At 41.4% G+C, this 20,241-nt stretch overlaps 2 protein-coding genes across 3 annotated transcripts in view; both read right to left on the bottom strand.

Moving 5' to 3' along the window:
• The window catches only part of LOC139063607 (oocyte zinc finger protein XlCOF6-like), a 67,442-nt gene that overhangs the window by 29,819 nt on the left and 17,382 nt on the right, over nt 1–20,241 (bottom strand). The gene's annotated exons all lie outside the window — the stretch shown is intronic.
• LOC139063735 (uncharacterized) lies at nt 8,182–12,489 on the bottom strand. Its single transcript, XM_070546436.1, has 10 exons — nt 12,462–12,489; nt 11,805–11,859; nt 10,583–11,097; nt 10,236–10,464; nt 9,968–10,128; nt 9,662–9,768; nt 9,421–9,567; nt 9,085–9,311; nt 8,844–8,971; nt 8,182–8,752 (listed from the first exon to the last, which is right to left on the bottom strand). Exons 1-10 carry the CDS (start codon nt 12,487–12,489, stop codon nt 8,328–8,330), a joined length of 2,022 nt encoding a protein of 673 aa, XP_070402537.1. The 3' UTR covers nt 8,182–8,327.

Here is a 20,241-nt window from a genome sequence, read left to right as displayed (position 1 = left end):
ATCCTCTCTTTGCTTTACTTTTGTTGTTGTTGTCAACGTTTGCGGGAGAATCATTAAAAAATGAGGCCGAGCTGATACGTGTGAGGCTCCTATGCTTTCACTATCAAAGGGGAGGGCGAGCGTCGGTTGCAGTGGTCAGATTTAGCTCTTTGGCAGAAGATAAAAAGAAAGTCTTTCCCTGTGTTTAATTCAGTGGGAGCCATGACTAAGTCATGTAATGTAGCGGGCCTGTGAAGCACATCACCTGCTTTGTGTAGCGTACACGGAGACAGAAACGAACATGCCACTGGATCCTGAAAGCGAAGCACTGCAGCACAGGCCTGTTAGGAACATTTATTGTGATAGCTTTATTTTCCTCCCCGCTGAACCCGTTCTTCGGTCTAGCGGCGTTGCCAATGCTACAACCTTAATCCACTGCATGTTATTAACCTACTTGGCATCACCGCCAGGATGATAAAGCGAATTTAAACAACTGTGAGAGACTTATTGAGAAGACGGGACGTCGGTGCCAGCATTGTGTTCCTGTCAGGTGGTCTGTGGCCTTGCTGTCGTTAACCACAGCAGCCACATCTGCAAAGTCAAACCATCCGATAGTTTAATACGTACGATAGAAAACCACTGCCTCATCTTACGTTTAAGAGTTGCTAAATAGTTTGGAAATGCCCCACCCAGACACACAAATGAGTCAGAGGGTGCTTTTACATAGGCCCGACAAATATGTCAGCCACTCCTCCTGCTGCGCCACAAGTTTGTGTATATATGTGTGTGTGTTTCAAACGAAGTCTTCCCATTCTTCGGCCATGAGAAGCCTCTGATCTCTGAGCGACACAAAGATGGGCCCCAGCTGAAGACGAGTCCTCCACCTTTGTCAACATTCAGCCTGAATCAGCTGTTCTTTGAACAACAACAGTGAATTGTTTGGTGTGCCACAAAGCCCACTAAAGAGCGCTGGTGCCTTCTCTGCTGCCATTATGAGTGTGTTCACATTAAAAGCCAACAAGGAGCTGGTTCTCAGCCAAATTCAGCTAACTGACTCACTCGCTCCCGCTCTGTTTCTCTGAGAAGCCTTTGATGTTAGCGGGGGGCTTCTGCCCTTGCAGTGATGGTAGCGAATGATACTTTAAGTGATTCTTTTTTATCCGGCAAGCTTAATGAAAGATTAATGGGTTTGATATTTTTCCCTTGTTTATATTTTATTTAAAATGTAAGCCGCGATCCTTGGCACCTGTGAAAAGCTTCTTGGTAATTACTTTGTGGATTAGTGGAAGTCACGTTATGCTCTTTGAGTATGAAAAACAATGACAAGTGCTGATTGTCTCTGGGTAATAAGTGCTGACCTCGGCTCTGCAGCTCCATGCTTGTGTACCTCATTGTGGATGTTGGATCATGTATTTGTTGCAACATTTCCTTATTTAGCAGATGACAGAATGTGGATTTGACTCCATTTTACTGATGAAATGATGCAGAGGCAGGGATTTTTATAGAGACGGTCGAAATGTTTTCCAGAGGAGATTATTGAAGTGAGTTTGGACATGATTAGACTGCAGAGGAAAAGCAGCAGTATTTGCTTTTTTGACACATAAGTGTAAGGGGGTGAGAATTTAGCAGGGGAAACATATTAGCAGGTTTACTAATAAAAATCCCTGATAGGGATTCCCAAAGTGTGGTACGCGTACCCCTCGGGGTGCACGAGCTGCCGCTAGGGGGTGCGCGAGGTGAAAAGTGTAATGGCTGCGGAGCTCAGAGAAGTCTGTCATATGTCACCATTAGCGTAGCCAGAAACTCATTTGTGGGTGGGCCTAAGAAAAAGTAAGTTGGCACAATAAATGTAATTGAAAACAAGTATATTGTTGCGCGCGTGTCCTCCGCATGTGCCCTAGCCTCATAATAACAATGCGCCGAGCTTCAGCACTCTGGCCTGCGCACGCCGATATGTTCCGCATTTGATCTTTTTTAACGGTGTTGGAGAAATCTGAAGGTGGTGAGTCATTCTGGCAGATTATAATTAACACCCTGTCTCATGCAGGTGTTCTGACATTGTAAACCTCACACACAGAACATTGTGGATGTAACAAAATAATCAAGAAATAATTCCCATTCAGGCTATTAACAGCGAGCTGAAGATCTGAAGTTCAGAGTGCGTCTGTCAAAGGTCAGACGCGTTCCAGTGGAATCACGGCTCACGGGTGCACAAGTGAGCACATCTGGGCTGAGCAGAAGTAATTTTACAACATTGGTTTAAATAGCGCCAATAACGAGACGCGGTGACTTGAGCGGCTCTTGGAGCTGTGCCGCACACACACACACACACACACACACATCAGGGCAAATTGCCTACCATTCCTGTTCTGGCCAAGTGGGCAGGGACAATCACTCTTTCCACTGTAGAGCTTTATTACCAAAAGGTACGAAGGCCCGTCTCACCTGCTTTTTGTATTTGTTCAGGTTCTATTTGTTTGAAACTGAATTTCTGAAACATTTAATTCTGACAACATTGAAAACAGAAGAAACCCATCAGGGGTATCCTTCTGTTACAGAAGTGTATGTGGGTTTCTTCTGGGCAGAGCTCAGTGTTGTGGATGTGCATGTTGCATTTCTTCTAATAGTTATAAACTCACAATATTTTTTTATGTAGGTTTGTTGAAACATAGAATATGGACAAAGTAAAAAGTCAGAAGACAGCTAAATGAAGCCGTCTTAACAGCTGAATGCCTTTCAGTGGCACGTTAGGCTTTTCTTTCTCAAAATCTTCTTCTCTACTGCTGTGAAACTACTTAATTGTACGAATATTTAAAGGTCGGTGGATGACTGTTCCTGCCTTTACCCCTCTGACGTAAATGATTTTGCTTGAACATGATGCAAATGGAGGCTGGGCTTGAGGCTTGCTGTCATCTGCGCTGACAGGAAATGGTGCCCTCACCAATTCCCAAGTATCTGTTGAACACAGACCAAGTGGGTGAAATATTTGCATAGTCAAATGACAACGTTGATTCATCTGTCAGGCTTGTCAAAATTCAACACACTGCTGTGTCAGACCACGTTGAGTCACACAGTGATGGACGAAATGCACATTTGGAGAAGGAACAGCCTGTGACTCGGGTACTTCACCTCTCTCAGCGTAATTTATTTTTCTGACTGTGTATCAGAGGTGGTTTTACCATTAGGCAGGGCCAGATTAACACTTTGTTGTACCCTGGGCAACAATATTCAAGGGCCCCATCATCACGACCCAAGGATCACCATAATATGGTCACATACAGAATATTTTACTGTAATATGCAGTAAATATACTCAATACTTGAATGCCTGACATCATGTAACTCGCTCAGGGTAACCTTTGACCCACCTCGTGTGGACTGACCAATGAGGAGAGGGTCTTAAATTGAGGTCCTCTCTTCATTGGTCAGTCTGCATGAGACTGACTCTCAACTGACGTTCAAAGTCTAAGGCAGCGAAGCGTCTCTGTGCAGTGCAAAAGCCCAGGTGGACAGTTTGTTGAATATAGGGTGATCATATTTCCATTTCCAAACAAGAGGACAGGAAATCTGTGCCTATGACATCACACTATGGCAACGCCACACAAACCACGTTGGGACTCATTTTTTGTAAGAACTAAATTGATATCAGATTCTGCCAATAAAAGGGCTCAAAACAATTCATATGTAAATGTTTAGCATATTTATTGCTAAATCTCATTTTTCTGCTTTAGTGCTGCAACAAGGTTTTATTAATAATAAATTATTATACCTTTAGTTTTACTACAGCATCGGTAAGCTTCCTGTGCACAGATTATTAAGGATGCTTGTTTCAGCTGTGAGATTAGACGATAGGATCAATGATAAAATAAGTTGTCACACACTCCATGGAAACTTTCAGAGAATCCACAAAGTGGCTTTCAAATGGTTTTGTTACTTTTTGCAAGTTTAGAAAAGCAGCAGATGAGACAGCATGTCTGATAATTTAGTTTTTCATCTGATAACATGTCAGTAATGTCTGAGGAGCTTTTATAAACACTGTATAACTAACACTACTGGACAGGGTATGAATTACACAGAGGCTCCTGGGGAGCCCAGTTATGGGGGGTGGGGATGGGTGGGGTCATTTTGCCTTGGCCCCCAAAATGTCTTGAAACGGCCCTGGGTGTGTGACTGAGTTTTGAAGGTGATCTGAATTGTATCAGATGTATAAATACTACATGTGTATAACTTATTGCTTTATACAGGTAAAAACGTGTAGTGGAGATAGATCTACCTACAGTTTACTTTTCAACACTTTGTTTTGTTTTCTTGTTTTTATTGAACTATTTTCCTGTCCTGTCTGTCTCTCATCTTCCTGCATCTCCTCTAAACTCTCCAGAAAAACTGCTGCCTGGATTCTTACTTTTTCACCACATCAGTTATTTTTGAGCAGATCAAAGGGATCTCCTGACCGCAAAGCGGAGAGCGCGTTTCGATGCTGCGTCAGTGAGGTGAAATCTCCGCAGCACAGGTGATGAGGTCCGCAGGAACAGAGCGCTTCAGGCGCAAATAAGACAGAAAGTAGAGAACATGTGCGGACATGAACGATCGTGTGCTAATTATAGTTTTTTTGGTTGCGCCACTTTGAGAATGGACCGTGCGCTGGAAGCAGCTGCCTGGAGCGCTGCGCAACAACGCGCTGTGCCGCTCTCTGCTCAGAAGAGTCCATAAATGATGTAATATCAGTAGAAAACTTTTTTCCGGCTCCCCTGGATGTGTAGGATATCTAACTCCCCCATAATTCGATCCCTGCTCCTGGATGAAAAGCCAGACATTTTCATCAATACAAGAACCCCCAGTCCGGACGCCCGGACAGAAAGTGAAAAGTGGACATGTCCGGGGAAAACCGGACGTACGGTCACCCTAGTTTAATATAAAGCGGGAGATTACAGATAGGCCTACAGTATTTTGCTCGTGCCCTTGCTGCCCTGGGCCCTTTAGAGATCGTGGGCCCTGGGCAATTGCCCAGTTGCCCGTATGGTTAATCCGGCCTTGCCATTAGGCATAGGTAGGCGGCCGCCTGGGGCCCCCTTGTGTTGGGGGGCCCCCTAGCCCTGACCGCCGACACCCCTCTGTTAATGCCACAATATTCTTATTACCAACCAGTGGCCGCAGACGGGATTGGACATGCGAACTTCTCATTACCATAATTCCTGAACCGTTCAAGATATCATTAAAATTCCAAAAGTGCTGAAAAGACTAAAAATGGGGCTTTGCATGCATATGTCATGAGTTGGTGTAGGAGGATGTTTTAGGACCCAAGATGCAGATACCAGATGAATGAGGCAGAGGTGGAGGATAAAGTAAAAATCCTTTATTAAGGTAGTAATCCAAAGGCAGCGAGCCAAAGTCCAATAAGTCCTGGGGAACAGGAACACCCAAATCTCTTCTTAGAGCACAAAAACCTGGAGACACAACTCAACCAAGAGCACGAAGACCTGAAGGCAAAAGCTCAGAACAGAGCACGAGCAACGCTGACAACATATGAACCGACACCAGACACAGACAAGACAGAGCTTATATACACAGGGGCTGTGTCCGAATCCAGGGGTAGGATGCTTGTGAGTGCGCATTTTGAGGTCGATGACGTCAAAGCGCAGTGACGAGTACTGTCCGAATTCCAAGAATCCTCATTCTCGCGTCCTCAAACGCGTCCTCGCTCTACCCACATTTCGAGGATGGGTCTGATGGATCCTCACAGGAGCAAGGGTATCCCAGCATGCTTTGAGCGCCGGCCGCTGGACTCGACACTCGCAACAACGGCGGACGGAGCGGGACAGCAGTGCAGCTTAAAATGTAAGTTAGTTAAAAAAAATAGCGGTCAAAAAAATAAAATACGTGTTTGGGCACTTTTGGTTTGTTTTTTATATACGATCTAATACCGCAAATTGTTTTTTTCATGTAATTTAAGGCTAAAACATGCCCCACCGAAAACCAGCTTGAATGTGTAATAGGAAAAAACCACCGTAAACTAGCTTGATCCCAGCAGGCTTTTTAAAAGAAAATAGCGGTAGAAAACTAAGCTGAAAGCGATTCTGTTTATAGACATTTTTCGTTTGTATAAGTACATTTTAAGCAGAAATCAGCGAGAACGAGCTTGTATGGTGGTCCCGTCATAATTCCCGTGTGTGTGTGTTTATTTAGCGAATAAAGCTTCTCATCATTTGTTTTAAGGTTAACACCCCACCGTAAACTTGCTTGAAAGTCTAATAGGAAAAAACTCACCGTAAAAGAGCTTGCATCTTATGTAATCATGTAACGAACGCCAAAAATAACGAAAACTAAGTTTAATGTTTATTTAAGTTAATTTTTAAGAAACCACATTACTGATTTAATGTTTTTAATTTCATTTTAGGCAGAAAAAAACACAGAACACAATTTTCATCTCCCATGTTGATAAATTAAAATATTGTTTATTGCATGTTTTATCAACTATGATTTATAATCTGACTTTGTTCTTCTATTCCTCTCTATTCTCATCCAGAACCAGTACCTTTAAGGAGCATCTGTAATTTCATTATGCCCACAGTGTTCTCTGTTGTTAAATGACAATAAAGCCTTGTAATTCTAATTCCCTTTGTCTGTAGGACTGCAAGTATCCAGGGTCAGGAGAGGGAGTCAGTGGAAAGCCCACTGCTGAAAGAGGTGTTGGGACAGAGGCCTTCCACTATGCCTCCTGTCCTTATTGCTTCCATTCCCGAGGACACTCCAGGGCCAAGTGCAGCAGTGGGTGAGACAGAGGACAGGGAGAGTGGTGGAAGGAAGCCGGACTCCTCATCAGGGAGAAAAAGGAGAAGGGCTGATGAGCTCCTTGACCTGATCAGGGAGGACATGAGACAACAGAGGGAAGCAGAGGAGAGGAGAGAAAGAAGGATGGACAGATTTTTAGCATTGATGGAAAGGATGGCAGAGAAATTGTTTTTTTTTCTTTTAGTTTCTTCTGGTTCAGGTTCTATATATGTGTTTGAATGTTTTTGTTATTTGTTTAAATGTAATAAAATTTCTATTAATTGATAACTCTTTTTTGATCATTAACAGTTTTATTATTCAGTTTTTAACAAGTAACAACATAGTAAATAAATTGTAAGGGAACACTGTAAGGAATAAAAGTAAAGATAAAAGTAAAATATATACAGTAAACTTGGAAAGCAGGGAGTCTTTGGTGGTGTTGCTAAATCTACTAAACATGGATCGAGGTGGATGGAGTGCAGAAACCGAGATCCGTGGCTGAACGTTTCTGGTTGGCAAGTGGAACATCAGACAGAGTGGTCTGCAGAGGGTGCTTCTGGATGTCTCATCTCACTGACCACTGCATCGTCCATCAAAAGGGTTTGCTGGGCTGGCTCAATCGACGGCTGTCACATCACTAACATTCAGATATATGCAAAAAAGGAGATCATGAGTATAATACTTGTAACTCTAGCAGATAACAGGACTAAATGATTTTTAAACTTTAAATACAAAGGCCGGTGACGTTTATTGAGCCGTCGCAGCTCCTCAAAAGCCACAAATAAAATGAAATATTGCTGTGGATCCATTTTCAACGTCGCTACTAGCTTGTTAGCCTGTTTGCTGCCGTCACGGTAGCTAGGCAACTTGACCTGGGGGCGGGAATAACAACGAGGCTAGTACTGTCCGAATTCAGAGCCACTGACTTCCGGTTTTAGCGGTCTTGCAAGGACCAGGCCTTGCTAGACCGGCGAGGACCCGTACTCACAAGCATCCTACCCCTGGATTCGGACACAGCCAGGGAGAAGTGATTAGGGAAAATGGCGGCAGGTGTGTGGAGTGAGAGCTGGAGGGAAGACAGGTGAACCTAATAATCAAAATGGGCAAACAGAAACAGAGGAGGCCAAACTAAACCTAATGGCTGCGGGAAGAATTAACACACACACAACACACACACACACCATCACACACCATACCTGTCAACTTTTGGATTTGAAAATAAGGGAAAATTTACAACACCGGCAGCGAGCCAACCCGCCGCCACAGCCGAGCGCTAGTATATCTTACATTGTAAGATAGGTGTACAAAAAATCTATAATAACCACTTTTCAACCACTTACTACAATTCAGTGATCAGAATCTGAGGCATACCTTTGTTGACATTGAAATGCTGTGAACATTCTGTTATAATACAGCCTAAATGAAAACACAAAAGGGGAAATGAAGCATATTTATTGATTTTACATTTTTCATTTTATATACAAGTCAACACATTACTTCATGTTTATTTCACATTGCTTGTCTTTAAGTTAAACATTTACATTTTATTTTCACTACACATTTTCTTTAGATGTATCATGTTCACTCATGTGGCTCTCTGACATTCACTAATGACTTATTATACAAATGTGTTGCAGATTTAGCATTCTTTAACACTTTTTTGGAAGGAGTGTATTTGTAGGCTGGGCCAGAGTGGTTGATTTTACATGACAGTAAAGCACAAACAGTGCTGTTGTCTAATGACATCCTATTCTCTGTAGCAATCTTTCTCACCATACTAAACACCCTTTCAGAACTGGCATTGCTGTGGGGAATGCAGAGTAAAGCCTTCATTAATCTTGGCAGCTCACTGAACCTCACATCCTTCCCTATCAGGCCCCAGAATCTGTCAATGTTGTCTTCTTGGGGGAGTTGCTTGCTATTTGTCACCTGGTAGTCAACGAGTTCCTCTCTCAGCCTATCTTCACTTAAGCTCAACTGAGGAAACATGGCCCCTAGCCTTTCCACTGGAAAATAAAGAAAGTGTTGCAAATCTAAACCATGCAATATTTAATCAATTCAATCATTCTATCAATGGAGAACTGCCCTAACATCTACCTGCCCCTGGAGGAATGTCGAGGCGAGCAGCAGGGTCCAGCACTTTCAAGTCCCTCAGGAGTGGATGGTCAAGGGGAAAGGAGGAGAACATCTTCTGAAGCGCTGCTTCATAGAACCTTCTCACAGATCTACAACAGCGTAAGAGTAAAAAACTGCATTAGTGGCAGCATTTTAGGCACAGTACAGCATATTCTCTCATACTGATGATGACCATTATAAAACAGCTGGGTAATATACTCACTGAAAGATTTTCTTCTCAGTGGACATGGGAAGCTCTACGCTTTTCATGAAGGCCTTTGTGTCTGCTCCAATAAAGAGCTCCTCATCAGCCAACTGATGTCCTTGTCCATACTCCACCTCCCTGAGAGGTATACCTACGATGGCCCTGGCTGGTATGAGGTAGCCCAGGATCCTCCTAATCAGCCTGCACATTTCCTCTTCCAGTCTGTGAATTTGTACTTCCTCTGACTGTAGAAAATATCATGGGTCACAACAAAATATCAGTGAATTAAGAATGCTACAATTAGCAAAATCAAATTTAATATTTACACATACATTCAATAACACTGATACCCACCTGGAAGGCAATATTAAAATCAGATAAAGATTTAAGGGCAGCAGTCAGGAACATGAAGTAGATCTTCATGACTGGATCACGCAGATGGCTGGCTAAATCATGTATTTTGGCGCTCCTCTCCACCTCCTCATGACTGTTGAAGTAGGCCTAGAGTACATAGGGAAACAGGGTGGCAATAGTTAAATAAAAGGAAAACACAGAATAGTAAGCTGTATGTATCTGCTGGAGTTACCATCCTTACCTGCAGTGCGTCCCACTGGTTCAACACTCTCTGGACACAGGTTAACAGACTCAGCCATTGGGTGCTGCAGTACCTGAGGAGCTTCAGGTGGTCTGAATCGGTAAAATCTACAAATTATTTATAGATTTCACATCTTTTTGCACGGTAATATAGACAATTATTTAGTTAGTGGATGGAAATGTATGTGTATGTCTGAAGAGTATCAACTGCAGGCCTATTTATTTATAATAATTTACCTTTTATCAAAGTGGGTGTATATCCCAACCAGGAAGTCTTCCACTGGTACCTGTGCTGCTTTGATGGCACAGCCAGTGGCCAGTTGTGCTAGGTGGCAGATGCAGCCAAGGTCCTGGACATGGGGCTGGCTGGTCTTCAGTCTGCTGATGACAGAGTTGTGTCTGCCTTTCATGACACTGGCGTTATCAGAGTTAAAGGCTATCAGGTTCTCCCATGGAATTCCTCTTTTTCTATTGGAAATATGAAAAAAATGCCATAAAATGTCTTACACTAAATGTAAGATTATAATTAAATGCAAATTACTACACACGTCAACAACACATTGCAGTTCCCCTACCTTAATGCTTCACTCAGCTTTTCATACAGATTTTCTGCATTTCCCACATTGCATATGGGCATCTCCATGAATTTTGTAGCGACCTGCAGAGTGGCCTCATCGTAGAGTCTGGTCAGGATGACGAATTCTTTGTCCGTTTTTCTGTTGCTCGACTCGTCGCACATCAATGAAAAGGGCTGAGATCGGCATGTTCTGGCCAACTCATCATCTAGCTCTGCTGCTATGGCACCTGTTGAGTGAATGCCCAGTAACGTTAGCTAGCAATTTGCCACCAATATGCCTGCTGGACATGATTATGACTATGTATACGCTTTCATAATATTCATACTTAATTTGAATCAACTTACCTTTGATAAGTTGCGTAGATTTGGTTTTCCCCGCAGAATATTTTCGTGCAATAGCAGAGTCCGGGAACATCTCAGCTACACACTTGTTGAAGTCGTCACAGAAGGTGAAAGAAACATTGTTTTTGGCACACAGCATTGCCATTTTAACCTCCGCATTTATGACCTGGTCAGCCTCTGTGGTATTCCTAGTTACAAATGCCGACATCGTCTGGGCATGTTTCTGTGCTTCTAGCCAGCGCTTGTGCTTGGTTGATTTCTCATGCTGACTGACATCATTCCTTCCCCCGTGGGAGACACTAAAGTCGCAACTGCAAATCTTACAAAAAGCGTGACTTTGTCCCATCCTGCTCTTCTTTAGAAAAGTAAATTCGCTGTCCCATTTTTCTAGATATTTACACGATTTCTTTGATTTTTTGGCAGGAATGCCTTGTTCACTTCCATCATCGCTCTCGTTTGTTGTTCCTGTTATGTTCCCGCTGTCTGCACAAATCTCGCGACAACCAGTTCTCGCGAGGCTACAGATAATTTTAAAGAGGCAGAGGAATTTTAAAAATACGGGAGATTTACGGGAAAATAATAATTCGGGAGGACGGCAGGAAAGCAAAGTAAAATACGGTAGTTTCCCGGCCAAAACGGGAGACACACACACACACACACACACCCACATTGAACTGGGGAATGGACACACACACACACACACACACACACACACACACACACACACACACACACACACACACACACACACAATGAACTGGGGAATGGACACACACCCACACACAGCTGGGGACAAAGAGGCTGGAGCTGCAACTTGGGGCACAGAGGATAACTAAATGAACACTGGACCTGAGGGGATGATAAAAAGGTCTACAAACAGAAGACACCATATAGAGACGCAGACATGACACATGAGGGCGCTAGAGGACACAAAAGGAGCACCTAGAGAACAAAAGGAGACACATGAGATGAGACGCCGACACAGACCATGACAGCATATACAATACATTACGGTAGCCACCGGGATTCCCTGTCTTGAGCGCAACAAATCACAACACAGATTCAGAGACGTGCTGAGTTTGTCATCCAAAATGCTCCGTTTTATAACTTTTGAATGGCTGATCAGATTCAAATAATTCCAATGGTTCCTAAAAGTACATAAAAGCAGCTTTCCAATGATCTATAGCATGAAGCAATCGGAGTTATGAAAAATATCGCTGCCTACGAGGGGAAATCCTGCTGTACAGCCTGATTGAAACGGAGCGCAGCGCAGCGCCACCCTAAAAAGAAATTTAGACAAGGAGAGTCAAAAACAATCCGAAATTAAGCATGCACATTAAAATACGCGCCCATTCAGACTCCTCTTGTCCTTCAGATTGATCAGCTGCAGGCTCAGTCGGCTCTTATTGGCTCTGGATTGAAGGATCAATGGATGTGAATGGGAATACCAATGAAAATATTAAGCTGGTACTGGTAATGATAAAACTGACAGGATGCAATTGATGCAGATCTGAGTGTGGTTTATGTTATGGAATGAGAAAAGCAGCTGATCTCTGACGTGACTTGTCTTCAGGCTGTTGTTTACTTGGTTCTGCTTGTCCTTGACAGGGTTTCTCCTCTAAAACCTGCCTCTGTTTGCTTCGATCACTGCAGATAGGAACTTACTGCTGTTGTTAGAGGCTGCAGTGAGCGGCAGTAACAACTGAACCAAAAAGGAAAACACCCTCGGTTCAGAGATTCTATTCATACTCAGCAGGGTTGATAAGCTAATGGCTAGGTCGAGGTCAGTCAAGACCACGTTGCAATGCTGCCATCTTTAAACAGATCTGTTCAGCAACAAATCACAGCTCTTCGTGTGATTTTACATGATAAACCCTTCTACCTTTTTCAGCTTCACTGCTCAAGATCATTTAGGAAGATGTTTTTCAAAATTCCCAGCTAGGCTTGGCAACTGCATTAAAAGTGTTACATTTTTAATTTAAGCTTGTTCAAACCATTGATCGTAGGGATGTTCCAGCAGGATCACGAATACTGGCTGTGGAGTCCCGATAACAGCGTTTTAAATTATTTTTACCTTCAACTTTAGCTTAGTTTATACTTCTGTGTCTGCGTTGGTGCAGAGTCATGCAACACTGTTATCTGTGGTTCAGGGGCTTTCCAACAGGCACGCAAGTACAGACAGAGCCCAATGTTTTAACTATCTGCTGAAAGCTACGGAGATATGCAAGCCTGTGATTGGTCAGGACTCTGCTTCCTTTACCTTCACCAAAAGCACCACCATTCCCCATTAAAGACTGTTACGCAGTAAAAGTGCGGCGATATAAACGTTAATACAACCGTGACTGAAGGAGTACAACAGACTTTTATTTTTGTAAGGAAATTACAGGAAACTTGGCTTTGGAGGTGGTGACTGCATGAAGAGGTGGAGGAGAATGAGAGACACATTTGTCAGTGTTCAAAAAAACTTCTGAAATACATAAATACAATATAAACACACATTATAAATACTCTAGAGCAGGGGTCACCAACGTGGTGCCCGCGGGCACAAAGGTGCTCTCGGGGTAACCACGGGGTGCCCGCAGGCTATGTTCTAAAAATAGCACTAGTCACCACTGAACTTGACTTTATATCTCCTTTTTTTATTGTGTTGCTTTTCTTTTTGAGTCACAGTTGCATCAATGCTTATTTGAAAATGAAACTATTAACGAATAATTTTTAAGAACAAAAATATTTTATATTTTGTATGTTTTTATATTTTACCATCAACATATAAATAGTACTTTACCGTACGTGAATGTGGCAGTAGTGCAATCACACAGGCTGCAAGCTGCCATTAAAAACCGTAGAAGATGTAAACATGAACTTTCTTTGACCTACTAGTTCGATTCGGCGTTAAGCTAACGGGCGGCAGGTGCTGTTCCAATGAGGAGCTGGATACCAACCGAAAATGGCTGAAAAACGAAAGAAAACATATAATTTTCATAGTGATTGGGAGGAGGAGTTCTTTTTTACACTTGTGAGAGAAAAATGTGTGTGTCTCATTTGTGGTATGACTGTGGCGACAGCAAAGCGGCACAATGTGGAGAGACACTTCAGTACTTGTCATAAAAGCTACAATGCTAGCTACCCACCTAGCAGCGCACTATGGAAAGAAAAAGCATGTGAGTTAAAGGCAGCTTTGGGCAAACAGCAGTCTTTATTCAAGAAGCCGGTGGAAAAGTCACAAAAAACGACAGAAGCGTCATTTAGAGCCACACATTTTTTGATTAAGAACAAGAAGACATTTTCAGATGGAGAAGTTTTCAAAGAAGCAATGATGATAATCGCAAAGACTGTATTTAAAGATGAGAAGAATGGAACCAATGTCATCTCCACTCTCTCCAACGTCCAACTGGGTGCAAGTACAACGGTATGAAGAGTGACGGCTATGTCACTATGTCTCACTATGAGAACTTAACAGAGCAGCTGGAGCAGGATGTGGCAACATGCAAGTGGTTTAGCATCCAGTGTGACGAGTCTGTGGACTGCAGCAGTTCAGCACAGCTGATGGTCTTTATTCGTATGGTTTTTGATGACTTCTCCACAAAAGAGGAACTTCTGACATTACTGCCCCTCCAGACAACTACAAGGGGAGTTGATATATACAACGCAGTTAAGAGTTTTCTTATGGAAAAAAAAGTACCACTAGAAAAGCTAGTGTCCATGATCGGCCGGCATACAGGTTTCATCGCGCCCTGCAAAGGTGACACAGACTTCCCAACATTTCTACATTACCACTGCATCATTTATCAGCAGGCGATATGTTCAAAAGTGACCGGATTTGAGCATGTGATGACTCCTGTTGTGAAGATCATAAATAGCATCCGCTCCAAAGCCAAACAGCACAGGATATTCAAACTACTATTGGAGGAGCTGTCAGCAGAATATGGCGACCTGTTACTACACACAGAAATCAGATGGCTCAGCAGGGGACGGGTTTTGCAACGTTTTTTTCTTTCACTTTTGTGTGAAATCAAGAAGTTCATGCAATCCAAAGGTGAAGACATCTCGTTGCTGGAGGACACTGAATGGATTCTTGACCTTGCATTTTTAACGGACATCACTGGGAAACTTAACCATTTGAACTGTGAGCTGCAAGGCAAAGGTAAAACTGTTGCTGACATGATAAGTGCTGTAAATGCATTCAAAGCCAAGATGAACATTTTCTCTGTGCATTTACAGAAAAAAAGGGTGCTGCACTTTCCTTATGTGCAGTCAGTGATGAATGACCATGCTTCTGCATCTGAGACTTTTGACAAAGTTGTGGACAAATACCCTGAAGTCATTAACAGACTTGGACAAGAGTTTGAGAATAGGTTTCGTGACTTTGATCAACTTGAGCCATGTGTGTCATTCATCTCCCAATACTTTTGTGCAAGTAGAAATTGCATGCATTGCTGAGCAGCTAAGTGCAACATTCAGCTTGAATGCTGGGGAGGTGGAGATAGAAATTATAACACTGCAAAACGACCTCCATCTCAAAGCCCATCAAAGTGAACCAAACTTTTGGTGCCTTGTGGATACAGAGAAGTACAAAGGTGTGTGCACAGCAGCTATGAAGGTTGCCTGCATGTTTGGTTCAACTTATCTCTGTGAATCAGCCTTTTCTGACATGAACTTCATAAAGAGCAAACACAGAACACGCCTTACTGATGCTCATCTACATGACTCAGTCAGAGTTGCAGTATCAAGTTACACCCCAGATTACAGCAATCTGGTGCCAGGTTTCCCACTAATAGAAATGTGCCAGATGTTTTCAGCTAAACAGCTGCATGGCAAAGTTCCAACATATTCAAGCTGTTATGTACAGATTTAGTTAAAAATGCTAAAGATTTAGTGGTAAAAAGTTGTGTTTTGCAGGACTGAAAGGTTACATAACTGACATCTTACCTAGTCTGATTAAGATTGTTTCAGAAGTAGTTAGTAAAAATGGGACATGTTTTTCCAAGAAATGTTGCAGAAGTGATTATTTGAATATGAGAGACAACTGAAATGCACTGAGATAAAAAAAGTAAGTGTTACATGTTGAGATTTATCTGTTTCCTGCCTTAAATCATTATTATTATTTGAGAAGCAAATTAAATGTTGTCAGACATATCAACATTGAATTAAAAATAAAAATAAACTAAGTTTTCAGAAGTGTGTCATGTACAGGTAGCCCTTCGTATTACTCCGTACCCTTTAAGTTGCTCTCGGTTTCAAAAAGGTTGGTGACCCCTGCTCTAGAGACACGACTTCACTGGTGGCAGGATACTCCACAAAATTGCTGCGCCCTCTGTTGTCCTGGTGGAGAATTGCTACACAATACTGACACCAGTGGATGAACGAAGGAAAATGTCTACGTCAGTGTGTGTGTGTGTGTGTGTGTGTGTGTGTGTGTGCAAACTTGCTGATGAAGTATAAACTAGGTTTTAGTTTATTTTTTACTAATTTAGGACCAAATTTTTCACTGCAATAAGAACTAGAAAATTTGCATTTATTGCACAAATGCTGTTTGAATGCTGGATAGCTGAAACTGTAAGCTGAAGCTGCTGAACAGCTGAACTGAAGCTGCTGAACAGCTGAACTGAAGCTGAAACAAAGCAAAACTGTCAAAATAAGCTGAATGTCTTGAAAGATGTAGAACACATGTGTCAGACACAAGGCCCGCGGAGCATTTTTATGTGGCCTGCGAGATAAATATCAAAAATATATTAAAACTGGCCCGCTGGCCGATTTTTCCGCAAAGACTTCAACTCCCATGATGCTTTGCGGCGTTAGCGCAGAGCCAAAGTGCCCGCTCCTTTGTGTTTTTTCTAGCGCCTGCTGCCGGTGTCTGCAGCTCTGCTGTCTCGACAAACTAAACACTCCTCTCACTCAGCACCGAGTGCACTCAGCTATTTTCTGACGTTGAAGCCCAGAAACGGAGATTCTAGCTGCTCAATAATGTGTTTACGACTGAAAGAGAAAGTTTTCCAACTAACTTCCAGACAGAGCTGATATAACTCCAGCGAGCAGCGACACGCTCAAACCAGCACGACTCTGTGGTTGCTGTCGTTGTGTTTCCTCCCCGACACACAACAACGTGGTCAAGCTGCTCAGACATGTTCATCAGCACAAACCTATGTGAGCACCTGTTGTCATCTAATGTTGTCATTATTATGATGAAGATGAACAAAACAACAGGAGTCTCCTCCTCAGCTCAGATCAACCCCATGATGCAGGTATCTGGCTGGAACAGGTGAGCATCACAGTAAATCAGTGGAGCAAACTGAGCTTTAAATATGTTGGTTTTATGCTCTTTTTCTGCTCCAAAACATGAAAGTTAACAGGTGAGATGTTGCATTTTCATTTAAGATAAAATAATACTTTTATTTTGTTGTTGGCCCGTGAGAAAAGATTGAACAGGAAGTGGAAAGGCTGCAGATAGATGAATAGAATAGTAAATCCCTTTATTGTTCCTCAGTGGGGAAAGCTAGACGTCACAGCAGCGATGACATTTATTACAGGAGAAAAAAGGACAATAAAAAATAAGAAAAATGAATGAACAGGAAAACTTAAATCCTGAATAGATTTTAAAAATGCTGCTTATACCACAAATAATGAATACCACTGATGCCTTTTATTTAAAACTGACTTGCTCGTGTGTAATTTGGTTATTCCAAATTCAGTGTTAATGAAGAAATATGTTTGTTTCCAAATTTAAAGTTTCAAAATTGCATATATGTTGATAAAGAAAATGTGCAAATTTGCCGTCACTTTTTCAAAAAATATTAAGTTTGGCCCTCGACTCCGTCCCAGAGTTTCATTTCGGCCCAGTGTGAGTTTGAGTTTGACACCCCTGCTTTTAAGTGATGAGAAAAACATCTTAAATTCATTTAAGAAGCCTGAGAAACATGGCTTAGCACTCCTCCATTTAGCACAATGAATATGAGATTTACCCAACAGAATTAATATGTTGATAGTGTCGGTGACAAACAATGCAGGATAATCTCAGTACAAAAGAATGTCATTTGATTGAAATGAGGGCATATTGTTAATTTTTAAGGAAATCCAGTTTTTTAAGTCACACCAGAAGCATGGAGTAATAGCACATATAAAAAACACATGTTCAAGTGTTTCATCTTCGCTAGTACAGAAAGAGTATTGTTCTACTTTGAAGCCAAATCTCTTTTTTAGAAATTCTGCCACCGGATAAACTTTGTTAATGATTTTAAAATGCGTTTCCTTCACCTTGGGTAGAATAGGCCATTTTGTATACTTTGAGAAAGCATTAACTGTATTGGAAGCAATCAAACTTAAATCACTTTTAGTATCTTTTATTCCAAAGTTGTGAAATACCATACCTTAGTTTAAACTTTAAAGGAATTACTAATGAAACTGTTATTACATTTTTTGTCCAGCAGATGGCGGTGTCCTAGCATTAGATTTGGCAATACTGGGGAGAGGTTGTTGTGTATCATAATTTTTTTTTATCAAATTAAGTAGAGGTGGTGGGATTAACTTACATAATTTACTATATTCTTTTTGCGAGCAATTTAAATTAAATTATTTTAAAAATTCTGTGTAGCTTAAGAGAATACCATTCACATCCATAAGATCTGATACAAATAGAATCTTTTTATTAACCCATTCACTTTTAAGCATAGATTTACGATTAAGCGTCATGACCCTATTGTTCCATATTGTGGAGTTATGGGGAGAGAAATTGTGGGTAAACATCATTTTCCAAAAGTGTAAGGTCTGTCTGTGAAAGTTGGATAGCTTAACTGGACTCTTATTAACCTCAAAATAACATTTTAAGAAGAAGTCCAAACCACTCACTTTGTTGAATATAGATTTAGGAATGTGGAACCACATAGAGTCTAAATGAGATAAACATGACTTTAACCATTTAATTCTAAGGGTAGCAATCATAGATACAAATTCTGGAGCGTTGATACCACCTTTACTATATTCCTTCACTAGTTGAGATCTTTTAATGTAGTGTGTTTTGTTTCTCCACAAAAATTGGTAAATTATTTGGTTAGCTTTAGTAATATTTTTTGGGGGAATATATAAAGAGCAGCAGGGAAAAATCAGTTTCAAGTTGCCCTCAGTTTTAGCAAGAAGGCTCCTTCCAAAAATGGTGAGATCTCTAGTCAGCCAGTGATTGAGTGTTTTCTTCAAATCTAAAATACAGTCAGAGATATTAGAATCTTCTCTTTTACTTAAGTTTGTGGAAAGTAACACGCCTAGGTATTTGACTTCTGATTCAACTTTAATCGAAGCAATTGAGGAGTGTGGGCTTGTGTGAATTGGTAGAAGTTCACATTTTTCAAATTAAGAGATAGTCCAGATGCTTTAGAGAAAAGAGATAATATTGATAGTTTTTTCAGCCACAGATTCATCTTTAAGAAAAATACATGTGTCGTCCGCAAACTGACTTATTTTGAATTCTTTATTAAAGATTGATATTCCTTTAATGGAGTTAGAATTTTTAATTAGTGATGTTAAAAGTTGAGTTGCCGATATAAAAATCTTTGGGGATATAGGGCATCCCTGTCAAATTCCTCGATTTATATTAAATCCAGAGGTCAGACCTGGGTTAATGACTCGACCAGTGACCAGCATGTAGCTTTTAGCAGTTGTGATGGAGAAATGATTACAGCTAATAAATATGGAGCATTTGTAAAAAAAGAGGCAGAAACAATGTGTGTTTATTTAGCTTTAGTCTCTAGATGAGATGCCTTTTTTTACTCGTTGGCTTTTCACCTGCTTGTAAAAACTCAACTTTTCTTTCAGTTAAATTGATCAAAACCAATGAGAGAAGTACAGAATCAGAATCCAGACCAGATCCTAAATTGATCCTTGTTTCAGGAAACCTAACAGCCACCAGGCGTCTGCTCTGACAAAACCAGAAACACAATCAGGTTTCTTAGTGTTTTCTTTTCTGATCCTGTCATGTTGTCTTTGTCCTCTTTGAACATCTTAGGTGTGTTCTTGCTGTGCGTTACTTCTAATTTCATGTATCTTGTTTTTAAAAAAGAACGACAACATGTCTTTGTCCTGTCCTGTCCATGACCTCCTGTTTCCTTCCATGTCCCCTTTTGTATCCATGACCTTTGACCCCTGTCTTTCTCTGGTGGTGGTTCCCCTCTTATTGGTTATCTTTCATCATCTACACTGTAAAAAAAAAACGTAGATTTTACGGTAAAACGGCGACAGCCGGGGTTGCCGAAATAGTTCCGTAAAATTACAGGTATTTTTTTTCTTTTACAGTAAGAAGGTGTGTTTATTGTTATTTTACGTTTAAAAATGGTGCTGAAGTCAGTATTTTACTGTAGAAGAAAATGTTTTTAGCTCTCTGCGTGCTCAGTCCCCCTAAACCTCTGATGCTAGAAGCGCCCCTGGCACACACTCTTTACACGCTTACTTTGATTTACGTGACAGAGTTCATTTCTACTCTCAAAGCGTTTAAAAGGACAAACAGGAGGCAGAAATGGGGAGGGGCAAGAGATGGAAACAGAGGAAAATGTAGAATGGCTCCAAAACTCCCAACTCCTAACAAAATAAAAGCCTTTAATAAGTGATCATGATTTAATAATATAGATGACAAGTAGGCCAACCTCTGTCCACCTTGCATGTGAGCACAGCAGCGACTG

The sequence above is a fragment of the Nothobranchius furzeri genome, chromosome 17 (assembly GCF_043380555.1).
Source record: "Nothobranchius furzeri strain GRZ-AD chromosome 17, NfurGRZ-RIMD1, whole genome shotgun sequence".
Classification (NCBI taxonomy): Eukaryota; Metazoa; Chordata; class Actinopteri; order Cyprinodontiformes; family Nothobranchiidae; genus Nothobranchius; species Nothobranchius furzeri.
This window is presented reverse-complemented; position numbering and strand designations above follow the sequence as displayed.